At 32.0% G+C, this 22,971-nt stretch overlaps 3 protein-coding genes across 3 annotated transcripts; all 3 read right to left on the bottom strand.

Annotated features, from left to right (window-relative positions):
- Window positions 1-833: 833 nt before the first annotated feature.
- Window positions 834-6,050, bottom strand: LOC120072843 (protein ORANGE-LIKE, chloroplastic). The gene is made up of 8 exons (XM_039025362.1): window positions 5,592-6,050; window positions 5,287-5,404; window positions 5,044-5,163; window positions 4,333-4,419; window positions 3,484-3,560; window positions 3,241-3,368; window positions 1,929-2,065; window positions 834-1,093 (listed from the first exon to the last, which is right to left on the bottom strand). Exons 1-8 carry the CDS (start codon window positions 5,819-5,821, stop codon window positions 1,016-1,018), a joined length of 975 nt encoding a protein of 324 aa, XP_038881290.1. The 5' UTR covers window positions 5,822-6,050; the 3' UTR covers window positions 834-1,015.
- Window positions 6,051-12,032: 5,982 nt separating this feature from the next.
- On the bottom strand, window positions 12,033-19,725 carry LOC120073271. The gene is made up of 9 exons (XM_039026011.1): window positions 19,115-19,725; window positions 18,316-18,738; window positions 17,595-17,742; window positions 17,259-17,500; window positions 14,277-15,208; window positions 13,815-14,158; window positions 13,394-13,657; window positions 13,094-13,299; window positions 12,033-12,902 (listed from the first exon to the last, which is right to left on the bottom strand). Exons 1-9 carry the CDS (start codon window positions 19,376-19,378, stop codon window positions 12,183-12,185), a joined length of 3,543 nt encoding a protein of 1,180 aa, XP_038881939.1. The 5' UTR covers window positions 19,379-19,725; the 3' UTR covers window positions 12,033-12,182.
- A 196-nt stretch (window positions 19,726-19,921) lies between these two features.
- LOC120073272 lies at window positions 19,922-21,585 on the bottom strand. The gene is made up of 3 exons (XM_039026012.1): window positions 21,134-21,585; window positions 20,950-21,003; window positions 19,922-20,273 (listed from the first exon to the last, which is right to left on the bottom strand). Exons 1-3 carry the CDS (start codon window positions 21,446-21,448, stop codon window positions 20,040-20,042), a joined length of 603 nt encoding a protein of 200 aa, XP_038881940.1. The 5' UTR covers window positions 21,449-21,585; the 3' UTR covers window positions 19,922-20,039.
- Window positions 21,586-22,971: the final 1,386 nt, after the last annotated feature.

Genomic DNA, 22,971 nt, shown 5'->3' with positions numbered 1-22,971 from the left:
CGCGGATGAGTTTTAGGGTCAAATGAGTAAATTCACGAGATGTTGACATAAGCAAGAATGCCACTTTTTTCAATTTCAATTTAAAAAAGGTACCCATTTTTCATTTTGGCCTCAAAAAAGATCCATCTGTACAAAAAAAAAAAAAAAAAAAAAAAAAAAAAAAAAAAAAAAACCCCTGGATTGAGTTCGGGTTACACTTCTGGACCAAACCCAACCCGAATTTTTTAATGTTATTATATACATTTTTATGATGTATGAAGTAGAGATGTCCACAGGGTTAGGCATTTCATTCCCCACCCGCGAAATTCTCTACGAGATCGGGGTGAGGATTCCCCATGGGAACTCGCGGGGACCGAGTTCGGGTGAGGATTTCCCCCATGGGGAACTCGCGGGGACCGAGTTCGGGATGGGTCCACAGGATCTCGTTCCCGCAAGTTAAATGAACATCTCTAGTATGAAGTTTGTAATAGATATCTTGGACTTTGATATTTAAAGTTTGAGTTTTATGAATCTTAGTTATTAGTATGTGTTATGCAAAATTTAAGTATTTCAAGTTAATAAAAAAATGTAATAAAAAATAAAAGAAAAATAAAATAACCTGACAATCCAACCTTGGATTGTAGACCTTATTGTGTCATTTGGGTGGCCAATCCAATCAACCTAAATTTTCGGGTTAGTCTAAAAATCTCTCCAATCCAACCCAACCTATGTACACCATCTAGCTCATAGCTTCTTTAATAAACGCTTATTGGTCCTTAATAAATTGATATTCTACATAATAATAGAAACAAATGAAATTGTGTTGCGTACAAAGCTAAAGAAAAATATGCAAATAATTGAAGGATAGATTATATTTGGAATATTAGAATTAACATAATATACAAACAATTCTCCAACCTTTGTATTTTTAACATAATGAGTTTTTCAAATTCATTAGTTCAGTGACAAATATGAAAGAAACTTTGAAAAAAAAAATTGAAAATAAAGAGTTGCAATACAACTTACAAGTTTAGCCTTAGTCGAATGGGTCGATTCTTGGGTCGTGCTCACTTGCCATCAACATCCCCGTACAAAGACATGTTGGGCACATTACCTAAGTAGACATATAGCTTATTATAAATATAACAAACTCAAACATATAACTTATCAAAGGCTTATTTTAGTTAATAAATCCAAGTGTATCTTCTTTGTATTGTTTTAATTTTATCGAATGTGTCCGACAACATCAGTGAGGACTGTCACAATGTGATTGACCTTTTTTTTTCTCCATTGGATGTATGAGGAAGAAGTACCTCAAATTTACATCCAATGGTTATTAAAAAACATATGGATTTTTTAATCACATCATACAATTATTATGAGAACCCCAATGTGTTGGATCAAAGACTTCATTAAATAATTTTTAGCATAGATTAGCTTAACAGTACAAAATCAAATCTTTTGACACCAAACCAAGAAACCACTCAATGAAGGGCCACCAATCTTTGCTCTTCTAATGCTTTGTGAGCAAGGTCATGAGCCAAATGGTTATATTGGCAGTTAATATGAGTAAAGAAAAGCTCTTCAATGGTTTGAGCCAAAGACTCGACGTTATCAACAAAGAAAGCCACCTCGGTAAGGTCATTTATATTGTACTTTTGATTAGTTCTCCATAACTATTAAAATATATAGTCATGAAATAAAAAGACCATCAATGATCATATAGAAACATTAATTTAAAAAAAAAAAAAAAAAATTGAAAGAAGACATAAGACAATAACACAAATTGGGGAGAAAAAAAGGTTTTAAAAAATTATACTGCCGAACAAGTTGTTTTAAAAAACAGATTATTTCTAAACACGACAGGGTAACAGACCCATGATGCTAGATAATAGGTAATTCCAAGGACTCTTGAATTAATAAAGAACGTTTTTGATAAAATTTTGTACCTTTCCTGCACCGGAACAATTGAGACACCTTTGAGTTTTGGGCATTCGTAGAGGGCGGCTAGAAGAAGCAGATAGTGAGATGGGGTCAGCACTTAAGCATACGCCACTTGAAGAACATCGGGCACAAGCCAAATACCCTGTCCACGAGATTATGAAATTGGTTAAATTATAAATTTACTCCATAAACTTTCATGTTTATGTCTAAACTTTAAAAAGTATCTAATACGTCATTGAATTTCCAACTTTGCTTCTAATATTTTTTAGAATTCACAAATTTACTAGACATAATTAAAAGTGAGCTCCATTAGACATGAAATTCAAGTTTATATGTAATACTATAGACCAATTAATTTCCTAAAATTTTGAATATGCCAAAGACCTAATAGACACAAAATTGAAAGTTTAGGGGGACCTATAAGGCATTTTTTAAATTCAAGGACCAACGAAACACAAAATTGAAAGTTTCATGACATATCAGACACTTCCAAAAGTTTAGCTGTATTTTGTTTTCAGATTCACTGAGTTCAACAATTGTGTTTGACAAACATCTCAAAATCTGTCTCTGAAAACTATATTTGGATATTGTGATTCAAATATTGTTAATTCTGAAAACAATCTTTTTATGTTTTCATTACTTCCAAACTTTGAAATTTATATTTTAAAATGCATAACTAAATTAAATAAAGATAACAAAATTTAAAAATATAGTATGTCATGTTATAAACTGAAGTCATTTTAAAAAATATAGTATGTATTATGTAATCCATTATAAATTATATAATTTACAAAATAATAATTATACAATTTTTTTAACATAAATCATAGGTCATAAATAAATTAGTAATAGTTTATTATCAATTAAATAGTAGTGGGCAACTATAACTAGTTTTATGATTTATAAATATATAGTATTAAACACATTTTAAACAATTGTTTAAATTAGAATCCAATTTTTTAATCAACTACCAAACACATATCTAAAAACTTGAAACACGACGCCGTTTTCATTGAATCCCTTTATTTTTAAATTTTCTACCAAACAGCCCACAGACCAGATCCCTTTGTATTCAAATTTTCTACCAAACAGCCCATAGACCAGATGGACACGAACTTTAAAAATTTGTAACCTATGAAAATTTTAAATGGGGTGGAACATAAATTTAAACTTGGATGTAAGATCTTAAATTGAATCGGGATGCTATTTTATCATACCACATGAGAATAACAACATTCAATTCCACAAGTTCAAAACTAAACTATGAATTGGAGAGTAAAGAAAATATATATAGAATCGCTTCGAATTAGCACATACCAGTTCCATGACAATATTTGCACCTTTTTTTCTCTTGTTGCTCAACATTGTTAGCTTCAATTAACATCAAGGCCGAAATGACACCGACAGCTCCACCTGAAAATGACGCCACAATGGGATCCACTTGACTGAAATTGAGATTAAAAAAGAGAGAGATTGAAGCAAACACGTGGTTCGTTAGAGACAAACATTGAATTAGCTACAGAATTCAAATTTAGAAAGAAGTTGGATTTCATGAAATACCTTAATTGCATAGGCAAATGCATGTTGCGGATGAAATCTTCGTACGAAGTGCCACCTAATCCCAATTTTAGCTCGAGCTGCCATGGGAAGGGTTTTTTCACCGGCATTTAGATAGTCGGAGCCATAAATAGACAAGTATGAAATGTTGAAATTCATTGAGCATGACTATTAACACTTTAATAAGTTAGCAATGATTTAATTGAAAAAGGGGATTTCATCACCATGATTCAGAACCCATATCCTTCCTTATTTTCCTGAAGCAGTAAATATTAGATCCATTCGACCCAACTTGTAGCTTGCATGGTAAAGCATATACAATATCTGATAACTATTCACTCTCAAGTCTCATATACGAAGAGTTTCTAATAGAAGATATTAAGATACCTTATATTCCATCAAAATTCTTTTCTATTATATTTCATATTCTCATGAATCTTAAAAAAAGGCCATCACCATTTAAGTACGTTTTATAACACAAATAAAATATTTCTACTATTCTCAAGCTAAAAAAATTTATCCCAAGGGAAAAATATTTGCTGACTCTGTTTTGATATAAACTCAAGCAAGTAAAATACCAATCTCCAAAGAATACTAAAAGCATCCATATTACTAATAATCACAGTTAATAAATATCATGCTGGTTTTTAAATTCAAGAAAAACCTTTTTGTTTCTTTTATTCTGTTTCATCATTTCATCAAATTTTTGGGCTGGAGTGGAGTGGTAAAATGGGAAATAGCAACCGGCATACAAGGGCAATACACCGTAAGCAAGTCTAGAACTAGAAGTAGAACTATGCATAAGGGTGAAGAACAAGAGCCAATAGAAGAGGGGGTAAAAAATTAACTTACAGTTGGGGCAATAAGGCCACCAAATACAATTATTCCCCATATAACTGACAAGCTGGTTAAATATTGCTGCTTCAACGTCTTCGGTGTCTATAGAGGAAGAAGGGAAAAAATCACTTTAGTCAAATATCAATAGATAAAGTTCACCAATCAATGTCCCCGAGTCACTAAAACACAAAAGAGAGAAACAAGAAACACGGTGCATCATATAAGACCTTTTTTTCAGACTTGGCTATAATTAAACATATGTAAAAAGTTTAGATACAATTTGCCCATCATTAAAGAAAGTGAACAACTGGACATTAACCACAAATATAGTTCGTAAGGAAATAGAAAAATGGGTTTCAGTTTTTACTTCCAAATTATGTCTGCAATCATCTAAATTGTTTGTGATGGTTGTAACAGTCACGCACTAGCCTAGCATCTTTATTAGTGAAGCCATCTTCTGTAGGATGTCAATGTTTAGATCAATTTCTCAATGTAACAATGACTCTGAGCTTCCTGACGCTGGCAGAAAAAACCAGCATTATAGCGTTTCATTATGAACTTTGTGCAACTAAGTACTAACCTAACCATAATTCAACTAGTTTAAGAATATATTTCGACATAAGAGGTCAAAAGTTTGAATCGCTCCAACCCCACATCTAAACTCAAAAAAGGAAAGAAAAGAATTGAAGATGTTGTGCTTATACGAAAGAAAATTTTGCCACTTACCACGTGGGGAAGAAAAGGAATAGATGATGGCATGTCAGGCATTTCATTCGCCTCTTCATTGTCATTCTCATCAATAACTTTTAGATTCTTTAAGCGTTGTTGAATTCGTAATCTTCTAACCTAACCACCATTCACAGATGAATAGTTAGAACTGATAATTCTATTCCATTAGGTGATAGCTTTACGAACCAAAGTTTAGGGAGAGAAAAAAATAAGGGATCCACTTCCGATTAGAAACCTAACCTCTTCCATTAGAAGAAAAATTTTATTACGACGACTCCTTATGTTGTCTTGGATTTCCTGGAATTGCATCTGAACAAAATCCTGAACGGTCTCCGGTCCTTCTATGATACAGAAGTTACTGAAAAGCAGCAATAGAACAAGGAAAGCAATAAATTTCATCTACATAGAATAAATAAAACGAACTCCACAAGTAAACCAGTAGCTTCTTTGTCAAATTTTCTTTTAAACTCTCTGCAAGTTCACAACCGATTACTTTTCGTAGTCGCCACCAAACTTCATCTAAAAAGAAACAACCAAAAACCAACCTGGGAGTGTTATCATTATCAGAGGGAACTGAACCAGACGCGCCATCGGACGAAGAAGAGCAGATGAGTGGCGATCGTCGGGAAATGCTTCTAGAGGGTGCATTGAGGGATTTGCAGCACCAATAATCGATGGACAAGAAAAATGAAGTTCTGCAATGGCGAGAGGGCCTCAAGTGTGAAACTGGAAGGCGAAAATGAGAGGAAGGAGCGAAGGTAGAAGGCAGTGACATCGAAAACCGCAAAAGAGAGAAGAAAGCGAAGGATTAAGAGGATTTTGAGGGAGAATTGAGAACTTTGGAGGTTGGGAAATGGAAGAAGATGTAAGAACGAACAAGGGGATAGGGTAATTGGATTGCTTGGCTTTACCTTTGAGAAGCGTTTGCCATTCTGCCTCTACCTAACAGTTCCCACTTCCCATTTAAATGTAGCTTTACACAATGAGAATCAGAGAATAAGGGGACTGCTATAAACAGAAACAGTTGTTAAATGGGAAATTTGTAGGCACCAAAAAATTCAAATAATCCAGTTTTTTTATAAAAGTACCGATGGATTCTTTTACCCTGGGTGAGATTACCGAAATATACTCGTACTTACGTAGAAAAGCCTATCTCTCGCTCTCTCTTAGTCTCTATATCCCTCGTCCTTTACCCGCCTCGCTCTCACTCTTGCCCTCTCTCACTTCCTCTCTCGCTCACACTTTTGCACATCATTGTTTGAATTGGAATCGATACCATGGCTTCGACTCCTCAGCTCTCAAATATCCATCATCCTTGGTCTTCTTCAGGTTTCCCAAATCATTCAAAGTATGAAATCAAGCTTCAAAGAGTAGAGTCGAGATTTAGCCGTTGGTCGCACATCATTTGTCGGAGTTGCGCTGGAAAAGGAGAAGGAGAACGAAATCGTGTCGGAGGTGAAGAAGAAAATTGTGTGAATAAAGAAGGAAAAAAGAAAGGACATATCTGTAACTTCACTTGTCCATGACATCAGCAGAAGGTCCTTTGGCATTTATTTTTTTAAAAATAGGTCATTTGTTATTTTTGACATTTAAAATGGGTTGATTGTGTAATTAATCCTAAAATTATCGCATTAGTTTGAAGCTGATAGAAGGTTTAGAGTGTCGATGTCAATGTCGAAGTCCTACAAGATTTCTATAAAAATTACAAAAAACTTAAAAGATATTTTTGGTCCTAGTTAGTAATGATGATTTAGTTCACTATCTTCAAATCTTAACAATTTAATTAACTCGTAAATATAAGTAACAATTGAGGTTTTGTTCCATAAATATGTGGTTTTTTGTTTTGTTTTTTAAAATTAAGCTTATTTCATCTACATTTTTTACCATGATTTACATTTTTCTTAAGTACAATGGTTGAATTCTTAACTAAATTTCAAAAACAAAAACTACTTTTTAAAAACTATTTTTTTAGTTCACAAAATTGGGCTTGATTTTTTTTAAATCGTTAGTGAAAAGTAGACAACAAAGAAGAAATTTGGATTTGGGAGTAGTGTCTATATACTTAATTTTCAAAAACAAAAACAAAAAACAAAATGGTTACTAAACATGTTAATATTCTTTACTCTTTGTAAAGAAACGTACTATTAAGTTTTAATTAAAATTTTTACACATATAGATTGATAAATACTCTTTGTTAAGAAACCTATTATTAAGATTTAATGAAAATTTTTACAATTGACAACAAATCTAAAATCAATATTTTTATTAGTTATAAAAACTAAATAATTACATATTAAAAAGCACCTAATCTTAGAAGAGTTTTTCATGACAGAATCTAAATTTCAACAAATTTCAAAGTATAAGACTAGATTTGTACTTATTAAATTTAATGGTCTAGATTATTACAAACTTATAAGTACGGAGACTAAGTTGTTACCAACTAAAGTTTATAAATTAAATTGTTTCTTTCATAAAAGTATATGGACTAAAAGTGTTTTGCAATCTCATAAAAACAAAAATAAATGAAAATAAGTAAAATAAATATTTAAATTAGTAAATATATTTTAATGTCTTTAGATTGTTATTATTTATATTATATAACAAGAGTGACATTTTTATTACTTTTTTTTTAATGTTACATGGATTCTTTTTATGATATAAAGAAAATTATTGATTCACATCTAAAGTTGATGTCGAACTCATGGAAGTGTGAAAATATAAACATATGAAAATTTAATACCATAATAATTTTCTATAAGCATTTTCTATCGAGTCAACTAGCATAAAATATGAGATTTGAATTCTTCCTTCATATTTGTTGGAACTAAAAAAGAAAACATTTTGTCTTGGTTTAGATGTTGGTTTTTTATTTTGAATTTATTCTTCTTAAGTTTTAATATATATATAGAGAGAGGTTAAGAAAATATTCTATTTTAATGGTTTTTGTTGCCTATATCAACAGAAAAGACGATTTATAAATTAGGTTTCATGTGGAAAAATAAAATAATCCAATATTGGCTCAGTCATTGTCATTACTAAATAGAAGTAGAGATGTTCGTCATCTTCAAAACTCCCTGTTTAAGTGGGGAATGGCTAAGTGGGAAATGGCAAGAGAGTAAAGAAAGATCCTCCTTCAACTAATCAGGAACGGAGACAGTAAATGCATTTTTCGCCTTCGTTTTCCTCCAGTTTGTCCTTTTTTTAAAAAAAAAAAAAGTTATTATAATAATTTTGTATTGTGTTATATTAATATTATATAAATATTACTAGTTTGAAGTTGCACGTGACTTAGTTTTTTTATAATAAAATTTAAATTGTAATTTAATTGTTCTTTATCATAATTTTTTTTATTCAATATTCATTGAGTGTAATTAGTAAATATTTGACATGTAATGAAGTGATTTAAAAATAGTGCCTAAAACCATGTTTAAGTTAATTTACAATGAATATGAGATATTTTGAATGTAATTGAAAACTTTTTAGATTTTTTAAAAAGGAAATAAAATTTTTAAATATGAACATACTTATATAATTAAATTTAAATTTTAAATAGTTGACATGAAATTTAAAAGTATAAAAAGAGAAAAAAAATTATATAGAAATAGATGAATGAATAAAGTTAAAATACATGTAATGTTATTGGAATAAAAGTAATACAACACAATAATATAACTTAATTATTGTTTCATATAGGTTAATTCTTTGATATATACTTTTGGGAAGATAATGATTTTTAGAGGGGAAAGAAATAAGTAAAATTTGTACGGATGATCTAAAAATTGGGCCAAAAATGTCAAATGATATAACTTTTAGAAAAATGTCAATGACCCTTTGCTGACATCAAATTTGGGAAAAATTACTAGAATATACTCGTGCACACACGAAAAAGTATCGCTCTCGCTCTCCCTCTCACTGATGATCCATTTGCGAACATCCATGGAACAATGGGTCGTCTTCTTCCTCCTCTCGCCCATCTCGCAATTTCCAATCTCAGTCTCATCGGTTTCACTCTCGCCCGTCTCACTCTCATCAGTCTTCCTCTCGCCGGTCTCACTAATGATCAATTTACGAACATCCATGGAACAATGGGGCATCTTCTTCCCCCTTTTGCCTATCTCGCTCTTACCAGTTTTACTCTCCCCGATATCGCTTTTCCTTTCCTCACTCACAAAAACACTATTCTCTTTCTCGCTCGCTCTTATTGTTGTTCACTGGAGTTGGTCACATCGGAGCTACCTGTGTGAATTCACCGTGCTGGAGAAGAAGAAAATTTGCAAAGGAAAGAAATCGAAGAAGAAGAGATGATGCGCAGATAGGGAGAAAGGAAAAGGAAGTAGGAAAAAAAAAGAAAAAGAAAGGAGCTCGAGAAGAAGGAAGAAAGAAAAAAATCAAGAAATGAAGGAATGATAATATTTTACATTTACAAGATCATGACATCAGTAAATGTGCATTTGACATTTTTCAAAACCTCGGTCATTTGTCATTTTAGATCTTTAAAATAGATTTTTTTGTGTAATTTTCCCCAAAAGAATGGAAGAAAAATATTGGAAATAAAAGCCATTTTTTAAAAGTGAATCTTGTATTTTTCTGGAAAAAAGATAGTTATTTTTTTGTAACCCCTCATCAAAGTCTTTTTTTCCATGTATTTGGTTTAAAAAGTCTATTACAATTATGTAATATATGTATATGAAATTCAAAATAATACGATACCTATAAAATTATAAGGGTATTCAATTTTATTAATTCAATAAAAGCTAAAAAGAATTTAATGTTTCTGTAAATTTATTGTTGAGAACAAATACATAAAAGTAATGTGTACTAAAAAAATAAATAATTAGATAATGGTTGTCTAGTAATTATTGTTTTAAATTACTTTAAAAATAAATATTTCTTTCCTGAAATGAGACACTCATTTCCTTTAGTTTTTTTTTTAATATATAAGGTAGCAAATAAGTAATTCTAAAAAAAGCATTTAAAAAATATATAATGTAAGTATTTTGATATCCCATTCAATTGTTTCATTTAACTGATAAAATCAAACTTAAACATCCTTTTAAAATTAAGTTTAAACATCCTTTTAAAATTTTATTTAATGTTATCGTGTATTGTATTCACAAGATATTTAATTATTTAGTCTTTTAGAACAATATCCCTCAGAAGAAAAAAAAATTATTGACAAAAATATCTTAATTTCACATATCAAATTATAGCTTATTCAGTTTTATTTTATATTTATTTTACTTCATTTGTTTTTTAATCAAATCTTCATCTAATCAAGATTTACTAAACAAAATCTCTCATTGACGGGTTTAATTTCCAATAACTAGCAATATAAACATTTTAACTTAATTTTTTAAAAAAAAAATAATGGATACAAATGAAAGATTGAAAAGTTTTCAATTTTCTCTTCTTAAATTCATGCAAGTCCAAGATTTGAGTATTTCTCTTAATAAAAATCTAAAAAATTAAGCAAAATTGAATCATGAAAAACAAAAAAATTATCAATAAAACAAAAAACCTATGGATCAATCAAGAAGTAATAGTGAGATGATTCCATAATTCAAATAGAGAGAAAATTTGAGGGTGAATCCTCCTCTTCTTCCTCCCTTCTTCATTTTTCTTAAACTGCGATTGAGTTTTTACCAAAAAGAAAAAAGAAGAAATGATGAAAGTGAAATATTAAAAAATAAATAAATAAGCAATTTTCTCTCCCTAAATGCATGCAAATTCAAGATTTAAGTATTTTTTTATAAAAATCCAAAAAATTAAACAAAATTGAATCAAGAGAAACTGCTCAATCAGAAACTAATATTGGGATGATTCAGAATGATTTGTGTGACTAAAGAAATAAAGAGAGAATCTGAGAGTGAACCTTTCTTTTTGTCTTCCTTCCTCAAATGAAAGATTTCATCATGCAAATCAAAGATTTAAATGCTTCTCTTAACAAAAATCTAAAAAACTAAACAAAATTGAATTAAAAACTAAAAACTTAAAAATCTAAAAAACTAAACAAAATTGAATTAAAAACTAAAAACTTACCGCTCAATCAATTGATTAGTGTGAGTAAGAAAACAGAGAGAGAAACTGAGAGTGAATCATCTCTTCGTCTTCCTCCCTTCTTCATTTATGAACCTGGGATTGAGTTTCTATCGATGCGATTTTTTTTCTTTGGTCGAATTGCACTCACTATTCTATTGCTTGTTGTTTTCTTTCTTTTATCGATGAATGGTTTAAAAAAGCTAACCACAAAATATGGAAATACAGGGCAAAATGGGAAGAACCTTGTAGAGTACTATCACAGAAGGATGGGAATTAAATCAAATTATTAACTAACCCTTAAATCTACAATTATGGAAGTATGGAAATTTTAGTGGGTTGAATCATAACTAACCGAAAGTATAATGGGTATATGTTGAAGAATGAAGGGCAAAATAAAAATGCAAAGATTCTTCCATTTTTGGCCCTTTTAATATAGTATAGATAGATATATATAGATATTTAAATTTCAAGTTTTATTGTTTAAGAGTCAAGATGATAAATATGTTTAATCGCACATTTAAATTTAAAATAGATATATGAATACAATTATTTTTTTTCTATTGAAAAGTTTAAAATTTCTCTTTAAATTCAAATCATCCATGTAAAATTAACTATATAAAAAAATTAATGAGAATTAACTATATAATTAAAATGTTTTTAGAGTAGTTATTTAAGTTCTCATTCTTTGTTCCGTAATGGTAGAAATTGTAATAATTGTATAAGTTTAGAAGTTAACTTTTTATCATTTGAGCCCAATTTCTACAATTATTGTAATTTTAAGAGTCCAATTTTAACACCTAAAGAAGTTTAAAGGTCCAATTTTTACAATTTATTTTTAAGGATATATTGCAGCTACCACTATACTTCATGGGTTGTTTTTACCATTTGACCTAAAATTTATTTACAAGTACATTGAAAAACTAACTTTAGACTTTGCAGATATATGATTAAATTAGAAAAATGTAAATCAAATTGAAAAACAGAACTTTACAAGTAAAAGTATAACATTTTTGCTATTACCAAACCACACCATTTTGGAGTGAAAATTCAAACTTTGCTCTACCCCCAAATTTCTAACACTATGTTGTAGAAAGTATTCAACTGAAGAGTGGAAACAATAACAAAACCAAAAGACATAAGAACATCCAAGTAATAACCCAAGGGGAAAACCAAGTAGCAAAGCTTCCATACCCATCATGTGGATCTTCACTCCAAGACAATGCCTCCCCACTCCTGTATCTCTTTTTGGCATCACCAGTGATTGCACCTTCTTTTTCAGCTAATTTAATATGTGACAGAATGTGGGGGAATACTTCCTTACAAGACTTCTCTCCAATCAACAGATCAGAATGCCCAAAGCCATCCACAACCACCCTTTCATGTCTAAATTTTGATTGATGCAACTTCATGTATTTGTTAGCTAGAAAGGAAGTGAGAGGACTTATCAGAAGACTCCTTCCACCTGATATGTATAGCGTTGGGAATGCCATTCTCTCTGGATGTATCAAGTAATTGTTGTTCCCTTCCTCGTCGACAATGAAACCGGCATTGCAAATTTTTCTGAGGTGAGGAAATGCTGCCATGGGGAGCATTGTGGAGCTTTCCTTGTTTAACCAATGATGAAGAGAAGGACTCACATTTTCATGCCAAAATGTGTTGCCAAATATGCCAGAGAAAACTTCACATTCGTTGCAGGTGCACCTCTCGTACCGTGGTAACAAATAGGCTATCAATTTTAGGAGCTGATGCCTTCTGCTGATACTAGATGTTGCCAAGAGAGGGAGGATCTTGTTCTTGCCAAGTATAGCCATGGATATCTGCATAAAAGATTCCAAATGCGCCCAAAGAGATTTACTTCGTTATTCATTAACCCAAAGAGAGATGAAACTCAGAGTTGTCTAATTAAGATCTGTAGTCTAGACATTTTCCTGATCCTAATCAATCACATTTTGACACTATTATTCAGAAAACTATCAACTCGAGCAAATATTCAGAAAGTTGGACTCACTGGGACCAGAGGAAGCCACATTTTGACCATTGACGAAACGGTTAGCTTGAAAAACATTGAAGAGTTGGTACAAGAGAGAGAGGCCACACAAGAATTAGAGACATGTCCTCCCATGAGAGACATGTGTGATGCCAACCCTCCAACACAGTGTGCAACAATATGTACCTTTCTGCAGGACCCATCCATTTCTAGGATCTTGTTGATTGCTGCAGAAAGAAACGAAAAACGAAAAGCTCATTGAAAACAAAGGAATTCAGTACTAAAAAAGTACAAGCGGTTAAATTCTTCTGAATATATTACCAGCAGGGATGTCAAATCTGCCAATATCTGCTATTGTGAAGTCATTAGAAGGATTTAGAGGGTGTAATCTTGATTGCAATAGCCAGACATCATGCCCTTCTCCAAGTAAAGTTCTAGTCAAATCAGTGGGTTCTGTTGGCAGATAGTAACTTTCTGTTGAATAGCCATTAATCAGGATAACTGGATTACGTTGTTTTCCTTCTTGAACCCTCGATGAATATTGGGCACAGCTAAATTTTATGCAACCGACGGTAATTCCATCTTCTGCACAATACATATGACAACGGCTGAGACAAGTTGAAAACTAAAGCAAGACATAAAGAAATGAACATTGACATCCTAAAAATGGGAATTAATATTTTCTTCTCGAAAGTCTTATCAATTTTCAGAACTGCACGAGGCCACCGACTTTAGTTAGTACCTGTTGTGATTTCAAAACGAGAAGTGTATCCGTAGAGGTTTTCTAAGAACCCCATTGGTGTTGAGCTTTTGTAAGTCAACCGTGGTGTCTGTAAGATATAGGTTCTCATAAACGTCTTTAACAAAAGACTAATGAACTGTCCTCTCTTTTCTCCCTTAAGACTTAAGAAACTCTTGAGAAGTTCTAAAACTGAGATGCTGAGTTCCCCTTCAAAAATGGCAATATCATTCATCGAACTTTTTTCTACAACTTTTTCAACTCTCACATGCAATGTTGTCATCTCTCGCCAAGCATATAAACCAAAAAGATAAGGATTCAAGGTCTTCTTCCCCTTCAGAATATATCTGCATTTTAACTTCTTTAGAATAAAGTATAATCCTGCATGGCTTTACAATGTTATCCAAAATATAAAATGATAAGTGGTATGGAAGTCGAATACATCAAACAAGCTTAAACTCTCACCTTGAACCAGAAGAAGCTGCAAGAAGAAGGTGATAAGTCATATACTGAGTGAAGGGAGTTCTGCAACCAGTATCACACAAATTTACTTCCCCATCAATAATGTATAGATTGTCCTTCTCAATGGCCCGAAATTCTACATATCCACCAACTTTTCCTCTAAGAAGTGGATGACATTCTCCTAGACTTCCTTTTGATTGACTGAAATCTTTCTGACCCTCGGAGTTCATCTTCATTATGAGAAAAATGGCACAAGGCATTCCTCCCACATAACCCTTCATGGTTTCTTTAACCATGACTATTGAACTCTGGGATCTATTTATAATTGTTTTGTGGATAGAATGCTTATTATCATTGCTAGCAGAAAGGTCAAGACCATGTTGGCACTTGTACTTGAGAATCTCACTCACAAGATGCTTGCTTACATGTTCAGAAACAATTGTGATTGTAAAAGATGGATTTACACCAACAGAACGTGGAATTAATGAAGCATCACAAACATAGAGGCCTGGATGCACAGAATCAGGATTCGTGGGATCAAAAACCTGACCACTGGCATTGCAAACACCACGAGAAGGATCAGATGCCACATTGCACCCACCTAAATGGTGAACTGATGTGCTTCGGTATCTTGAAATGAAAAGAATCCCCCCTAACTTTTTTGTGATTCTTTGAAAGACATTTATTTTTTGTGGTAGTAGAGGGTCAAGTGGTGGGAAAAAAGAAATTTTATCTGTGTCCCTTTGCAACATAATTTTTCCGTCGCCCTTGTCATAACCCATTGCGTTTAGAACAATTGCTTGGCTGGCTTTGAAGCTTAGAATTTGTTTCAACTTATCTAAAATCCCATGGAAGAACCAGTAGCCATTGGGCCACCCATAAGTTGTAATGCCTTTAAAAAGCAGGTTAGGATAAGCCGAAGGAAGTACTGCACTCTACGGCACAAGGAAAAAGAATTCAGTTAAAATTCAAAAGAGCAATTTTTACAACTCAAAACGACATTTTATGAACATAAATGGACCTTTTAAATAAAAAGGGTAAAGGGCTATTTTTCGTCATGCATTAGGAAAAGAAGTAATATTTAACAGCAAATTATGGTCAATGGTTCAGTATCTCATCATAAATTATTAATATAGTGGAAGTATTATTTAATCAATTCAATGGTTCATCATTATAATTCAGGATGTCTTCTTCAATCGGCTATCGTTTTCATTTTACATCTGCAAGAAAGGTGAATGAACTATCAATTATCTTGGCATGCCCATGAGAGGCAATCCTTAAGGCCTTGTTTGGTAACCATTTGGTTTTTTGTTTTTTGTTTTGAAAATTAAGCTTATAAACACTACTTACACCTCCAATTTTTTTTTTATGAGAAACATTTGAATTGATTTCATTGATAGTATGAAATTACAAAAAAACATTAATGTCGTGAGAGATTACATAATTCTATTCTATTGTGAAATAAACCAAATTTCTTCCTTTGTTATCTACGTTTTTGGTGTAGACTCAAATCTTGGAAAAAAATCTTGAAGTAGAGTATTATTGATTAGAGAGAAATGTAGACAATGATCCCTTTGAATAGACCCAAAGGGAAAGGGTTGTTTCACCCTAACTACCTAACTAATTCTAATTCTAAATCCCCTTTAAATAGACCTAAAGGGGAAGAGTGTTTCCACACCTAAACTAAAAAAGAAAACAAATTAAAATTGTAAATTAGTACAAATGGAAATTACCGAATATTCCCGAAATGCCCCTACATCATTTTACCAATGGTCTAAATAACCAATCCAAAATTTGAAAACTAAAAAAAGTAGCTTTTAAAAACTTGTTTGTTTTTGGAATTTGACTAAGAATTCAACCACTGTACTTAAGAAAGACGCAAATCATTGTAAGAAATAGGAATGAAATAGGCTTAATTTTCAAAAACCAAAAACAAAAAACGAAATGGTTAACAATTGGGACCTAAATAACTAGTTTCCAGGAAGGTAGGTTACCTATTAATTATTTTGACATGTCCGTGAGAGGCAGGGCAATCCTAAAAACCTTAATTCCTACTTTCCAGAAACATTGGTTCGAAAAGATCATTAATTGTCCTAGTAAATGGAAAACTTCTCAAGTTTTTAGAGGAGATCCCTAGATCACTCTTGTGCAAATCATTTGCTAATTGCCTACTTAGATTAGATAATCCAGTTCTCTCCATCCCCGTTCCTATGGCAAATAAAGTTAACAAGATCCTCAAGGACCTTTTCCAAGGAGCTAAGATGGATTGATATTATCATCAAATTTATTGAAGAACGATTTACCTCCAAATCTCCAATGGATCGTGAAGGTTTCGGGTTCTAGAAATAACAAAAGAGAAATATACCCCTTCTTTGCAAGTCGACCTGACACTTGCTAAATAAATCCGTATTTATAACATAGTATAAGTATAACCAATAAATATGGCTTCGAGGAGAATGGTTGGTTTTCTAAAGTGTATCGTCAGAGTAGCTCAAGAAGCCCACGTTCTATTTCAAGCAGATTTTTATAATTAAGAAATATTTAGTGTAAAATGTGGGAGGTGGCTCAATAACATGTTGCTAGGTAGATATTTCCAGCCTCCAGGCTATCGACAAATCTTTCCCATCTAGTGTTTAATGAATTTTCTTTTCCATAAAAAAAAGTGTTCAATGATTTTTACCAGTTCTATTGTAAGAAATATACTCCTTTTGTGGACTACTTATAAATTTTTGGTATAGCTGCAGGTGGAGATTCATTGTGTATATATATATTTTCTCTTATACAGAGTGTGCTGGTTTTTCATATAGTTTGCTCTTCTGGTAGTTCTGGCCAACCTGTTCTGTTCTTCCATTGCATTCAATAAAATTTCTATTTTTTTTTTTTTTATCAAGAACGCGATAATCAATAAAATAGAAGGAAAACGATCTCAAGCCCTATATTTCCCAACAGAGAATCAAGTTTTTGCAAGTGAAGACATTTATGCACCTGAATTGTAAATCCCAATGAAGATGTATACGAAGAAGAGATAGATGGTCCTGGCCGTTCGTGAAAAGATTTTTTCCATAACTGCTCTCTATCTAATCCATAAGCATTCAAAGGTGCAGGACTCCCAGCAAGGTAGGCCACAGCATTTCCATTACAGCTAAATCCGCAGCCAAGTGATTCAGAAACTTTTAGTCCTCTCATTTGAGACCGAAAGAGTATCTCAGTTGTACCAAAAACTCCAGCTGAAATGAAAAGATTAAAATTTAAGTAATCGTAAAAAATGTAAGTAATCATAGAAATTCATCCAAGTAATCAACTATCTTGCTTCTTCCTTACCTGAAAGGATTACAAAATCACAGGTGATAAAATCAATCTCATTCAAGTAAACAGACCATTTTCTTTCTCGGGAGGTTTTGCCTTCCTGGTTAAGTGAATTTTTTACAACATACTGAACTTGACATGTAGTATGAACAACACAACCTGCCTACACAAAGGAAAAGGATAGATCTCAAACAAAGTGCTACTGAGACATAAAAGGCATTGTCTAGACATTATCCTGTAACAGGCCAGTAGATTCCTTGTTTAGAGAATCGAAAAAATTAATGAAATGAAGGAAGGTCAGTGATTAAATAATTGAATGCAACTAGAAATTCCATGTCAGCCGAGCAGCATGTGTGGGATTGCCAACCCTTCATAACACAACTATTAAGAGTAGTTACATCCTAGGAGTTAGATGGGAAAAGAACAAGCTTGTATGGATTAAGACGAGCACTACTAGATGAATAGAATAGGTGTTGAGAGAAGGCAGAAGGGGGAGTCATTGCACACATAACTTGACAGAAGTTAATCAATGTTGATTTTGTGGTATTTCAATTACCAATATGATTTTTTGTATATAAGCTTCAGGAATCCTTTTTGTAAATTTTATTGATCAGCGATCTTCTATCTTATCAAAAGAAAAGCTCCTGTAGATGACACGTGTTAAATATATACATAATTACACACACACACATATATATAGGTAGATTTAGTAATTGAAATGCAGTGGAAAGAATACCTGGATGGCTGCCAATAAATAATTTTTGTCTGTTGAACTCTTTGCATTATAAGGACAGCCAGCAAGACAATTTCCACAAGCTAAGCAGTTACCACGCTGTTGGATTTTCTGTGAACTAGACAATGATTCCTCAATATCGAAGTTAATGCTAAGATTCAGCGAAGACTCAAAACTTCCTTCGATCTCTTCGTCAACAATTTCTTCTAAGACTTTGGCGGAAGGAAATTTGACCGGAATACTTTGTACCTTCAGCATGGCTGCAGCAGCAGCTTCACAGAAAGACCAATCCCTTTCCCATTCTTTTGGCCAGTTTGGATCCTTTCTAACAAGAACTGGGGTTGGAAGCATCACTCCAGCATTCACTAGCGAACCTCCCCCTAGCCCACAGGCTACAGTAGCTAGAGAATCATTTTGTTCGAAAACCTAAAATTCAACACATTTTATGAATAGTCAATTACAAACTAATTAGTTTCTGAAGATGTGAAGTATAATCTGGTTTAAGCAACTCCTTTAGATACTGATTGTCCCATTAACTATATACAGATGTATAATAACTTCAAAGCTGCTTTTGAATATATCTGAATAATTAAAAGTTGCATTGCATGGCACAGCGCATCTCTGGTTTTTCATGAAATGTAAAATAAAAAATTTAATCATGATTACTTCATTACTCCTTGAAATATCAAAATCTTGATTAATATCCTCGTATAAGTGCCAAATATGCATACAAGTCATCTTCTTCATACTAGCTCTGAATCTCAAAGGAACAACTATAGAATAACACTATGAGGAAAATTACCTGGAATAATGCATCTTTAGGACCAAAGCTTACGCCTAAATTGCGATTTTCCATCCTCACAGCTGAAGTTATTTTCATACTGTCAGTAACAAAATCCTGAGATTCCCATTTGCGGCCTTTCTCAAGTAAACAAACTTTTATCCCTGCCATAGACATCCGACATGCAGCAACAGAACCACCATATCCTGACCCTATAACAATTGCATCGAAACCATTCTCTACTTCATCACCACACATTCTATCAGCAGTTTTCAGTTCTTCCATCTCTTTGAGGTTAAGAAAGTAATGAAAAGTTCATTCTAATGGTCAATTTAAGAATACCATAGAAAGCAAGTAAAAAAAAACAAAGAACGTTCAGGTTTAGATAAATATATTTATCTGAATTTATAGCTGTTGACAAACCATATAATTATCAGCTCATAGCTTTCTTCATGTTTTTTCCCCTTCTAATTACTCTGTTCTAGTTTATGCCTTGACAAGGAGTGCATTGGCCAACACAAAAGCTAATTTTGATTTCAGCGTGAATGTACCAAACACTAATAATAATAAGACTTCCACCGAAATGTCCTTGTTTTTAGCTTTCTTGACAGCATCTTTCCAATGTCTCCATCAACAATTTGTGGATATTCCAAAAAGTGAAAAGCAAGTGTTGTGCATTCTAAATCAGTAGAAGACATCCAAAAGATTAGTATTATGTTGTTGTGCTGTTTTGATTTAATAGAATCTTATATCGTACTTTTCTGAATGAGTCTAAAGCCAAAAGAAATATTTTTTTTCTAATTCAAGCCATATTGAAATGTTAAGATATGGGGAAAAAAAACGAGCCAGATCTGATGTCCAAGTGAACCTTCACTGACAGTCATTTACATTACCTAATGACAGAAGAAAAGACAAGTTTGTTACATTTACATAGACAAATATTAACTCATACTCTAGAAATTTCAACTGATTTTTTCAAAGCACCCAAAAGACTCCTCATAATTCTCGGTTCACCAGGAGGTGACTGGTCCCTTAAGCGTCCATTTCTTATGGCTCGAAAAATTGGATTAGTATTGGCAGTAGCAGGAAAAACCAAGCAATCTATATACACCAGAACTTCCGTCTTTCCATCTCCAATTGTGATAAAACCAAGTCTAACTCCACTGGGTATTTTGTCAACCTGTTTGATTGTCATGAAAATAAGTTTCCGCTAGAGCTTTTGTTGATAAAGGTAATCAAGTAATTATGTATGAGAACTCCTCATATCTTATGCATAGCAAAGATTAAGAACACCAAAATAAAGCAAAAATTTGTCATAGTTGTTAGATTTAACTGTTCAAAGTTATAAAGCGCATATGCATTCGTCTCATCATGCTAGGCAATGCTAATCAAGAGCAGTTGTGTAAGTCTATTCACAAGAGAATAACTATTTGTTAGGTGATACAATATTAAATTTACCTTAACTCATGAGCTTAAACTTTTGGGTCAATCAGTGATTTAAGACTATTAAGATGCTATATCATCATATAAATACATATCAGAACCCACAAAACAAGAAAACGAAAAAAAAAACAGCTTTTGAACTGCTTTGTTGAGACCTATTATCCAATCCGGTCCTAAAATGTCTTGTTGGTTGGGTGTTTTTTGTCAACTTCTTGCTCCTAATTTTATTTCGGCATTACCAAATAGCCTCTTGGCTTTTCGTTGGCGACAGTATTCTCTTTTCCCAAATTGGCCGGCACCATTAACTATGATCGAGCATGATGACGTCTAGCTTCGATATAGAACCTCTAACATTAATTTATCATTCAAAAATTATAATCAGGAACCGATAGAATGTAAACCCATTGACTCACCTTCAGAGGCACTGGAAGCGGCAAGTTAGCTCCCTGGCAAAGACTATTGGCCCACTGTTGCAATCGAAACACATCACTCACAAATTACTCCAGACAGCCAAGATACTTGCCTATTCTACTCTTCATCGGTTATTGAAGCAGTAAAGCAAAAACAAATCAGAAAAGGGGAGGAAATTTGACCTACCTGGAAGAGTAAGACCTGAAATCTAGCAATGTCAATGTCCGAAGGCAATTTCATGGTCCCAAGTGATACTCCATCTTCAGGGTCATCTTCTGAGGGCACAATATCGTAGTTCTCATCCGAAGACTTGGGCACCAGCTTCGTATTCCTGAGGCATGGACTTGAGAGTTGAGAGAACCTGGAGATTTGCCGATGGCGAGTGTTCCAAGCGACGAAAACCAGTGACGGATGAGACGCCATTGGAGACAAAATACATGGCCGAGAATTGACAGTTGTGTAACAAATGAATTGCTTTGTTGAATGAGAAATGGCTTCCATGGATCTGATACCGAAGAAGCAACAGGAAAAGGAGCTGAGAGAAAGAAAACGAAAGAGAGGATAGTGTTTCAGCGATGGGAAGCCACTGTGAGGAGAAAGGTTTGACGGTTGGTCCGTTTTTTTTCTTTTCTTTTCTTTTTTAAGAGAAAATATGAGGATGGGAGTGTCAAAATAACAAAAAGAAAATAAATTTTCCTTATGCCAATTTTTGAAATAACAAACCTAAATTAAAGAGACATCATAGGTTTTTTATTATTATCTATTATACACTATAATGATGGATTTTTTCTATCGATTTCTATCCATCTCTATTAAAAAATATTAAATTTTATATTTTTTATAAAATATTTTCCTTTATTTTTACTATTCTTGAAAATCCCTATATTCTAAACTAATAAAATTTTTAAATTCTAAAAACTAAATTTTACATTTTATTAGGACCGCAAATAGATTATAAAATCTTTAAATCTTTAAAAAATTAATAAATGTTGCTAATTAACGAATGAGCATATTTATCAGCTACGATAATTAATATATACTCTTCAAGGTTTGAATCCACATATTCTTACTAGTTGTACTAAAACAAATAATATTAAAAAAGATTGTTGAAATGTGTTCATATTTTTAATCTGAGTTATGATTATTTTGTTTCAAGTTTTTATAGGTTTTTTTTTTTTTTTTTTTTGTTAAAGTCACTTTTAATGTATGAATTTTAATTTGTAATGATTTAGTCTTTATATTTTTTAAATGATAATAATTTAGGACCCGTTTGAATTGACTTGAGAAATAAATTTTTTAAAAAAAATTCTTTTTTATTTAAACATTTTCAATAAAAATGATTAAAATATATATGAAAAATTATTTTGAGTGGTTGACCAAACACTCCAATTTCTTTTCAAATGATTTACAATTCTTTCAAAATGATTTATTTTTTAAATTAAAACTTGAAAATGTATTCCAAACACGCCTTTAGTCTTTAAACTTTAGTATATAATACTTTAATCCATATAACAATTTAGTCCTTAAAATTTCAACTTTGATATATTTTAGTGTTTTTCGTGAAAAATTTCATCAAACTTGGATGTTAATTTTGTTATGTAACAATTTAGTCATTATATTTATAAACAAATTTGACCCTAAAATAGTTCATCAATCTATTTGTATAAAAATAATTATGAAATCTTAATAGTACTTTTTACGATAGAGATTAAATCGTTACAAATTGTAAAATACAAGGACTAAATAGTTATTAAAGTTCAAAGACTAAATTGTTACAAATTTGAAAAATATAAGAACTAAATCATTAATTAAAATTAGGAACTAAATTATTATTTTATAAAAATTCAAAGACTAAAAGTGATTTTTAACTTAATTAAATCATATTAAAGAATGTATGGCCAACACTTCAATTATAACCACTTAATGTCTACATTCAACCTTATTTTTCATTAGGTAACCCAACTCATGTCAGTTAAATGTTTTATTTTATATGTGAAAAAAAAAATTCAAAAAAAAATTAAAAC

This window comes from Benincasa hispida, chromosome 3 (assembly GCF_009727055.1).
Source record: "Benincasa hispida cultivar B227 chromosome 3, ASM972705v1, whole genome shotgun sequence".
Classification (NCBI taxonomy): domain Eukaryota; kingdom Viridiplantae; phylum Streptophyta; class Magnoliopsida; order Cucurbitales; family Cucurbitaceae; genus Benincasa; species Benincasa hispida.
The sequence above is the reverse complement of the archived record's forward strand: the minus strand, read 5'-3'. Positions and strand labels throughout refer to the sequence as shown.

Excerpts from the sequence above, each read along its gene's own strand:
- LOC120072843 (XM_039025362.1), bottom strand. The coding sequence starts at position 5,821 with ATGTCACTGCCTTCTACCTTCGCTCCTTCCTCTCATTTTCGCCTTCCA. Across the intron at positions 3,561-4,332 it reads GTGGCCTTATTGCCCCAACT|CTCGAGCTAAAATTGGGATT; the intron begins GTAAGTTAATTT and ends TTCCCATGGCAG. Across the intron at positions 3,369-3,483 it reads CATTTGCCTATGCAATTAAG|TCAAGTGGATCCCATTGTGG; the intron begins GTATTTCATGAA and ends TCTCAATTTCAG.
- LOC120073271 (XM_039026011.1), bottom strand. The coding sequence starts at position 19,378 with ATGGAAGAACTGAAAACTGCTGATAGAATGTGTGGTGATGAAGTAGAG. Across the intron at positions 13,658-13,814 it reads TCGTTTTGAAATCACAACAG|AAGATGGAATTACCGTCGGT; the intron begins GTACTAACTAAA and ends TGTATTGTGCAG. Across the intron at positions 13,300-13,393 it reads CAGATTTGACATCCCTGCTG|CAATCAACAAGATCCTAGAA; the intron begins GTAATATATTCA and ends TTCTTTCTGCAG.
- LOC120073272 (XM_039026012.1), bottom strand. The coding sequence starts at position 21,448 with ATGGAAGCCATTTCTCATTCAACAAAGCAATTCATTTGTTACACAACT. Across the intron at positions 21,004-21,133 it reads TTCAGGTCTTACTCTTCCAG|TGGGCCAATAGTCTTTGCCA; the intron begins GTAGGTCAAATT and ends CGATTGCAACAG. Across the intron at positions 20,274-20,949 it reads CGCTTCCAGTGCCTCTGAAG|GTTGACAAAATACCCAGTGG; the intron begins GTGAGTCAATGG and ends ACAATCAAACAG.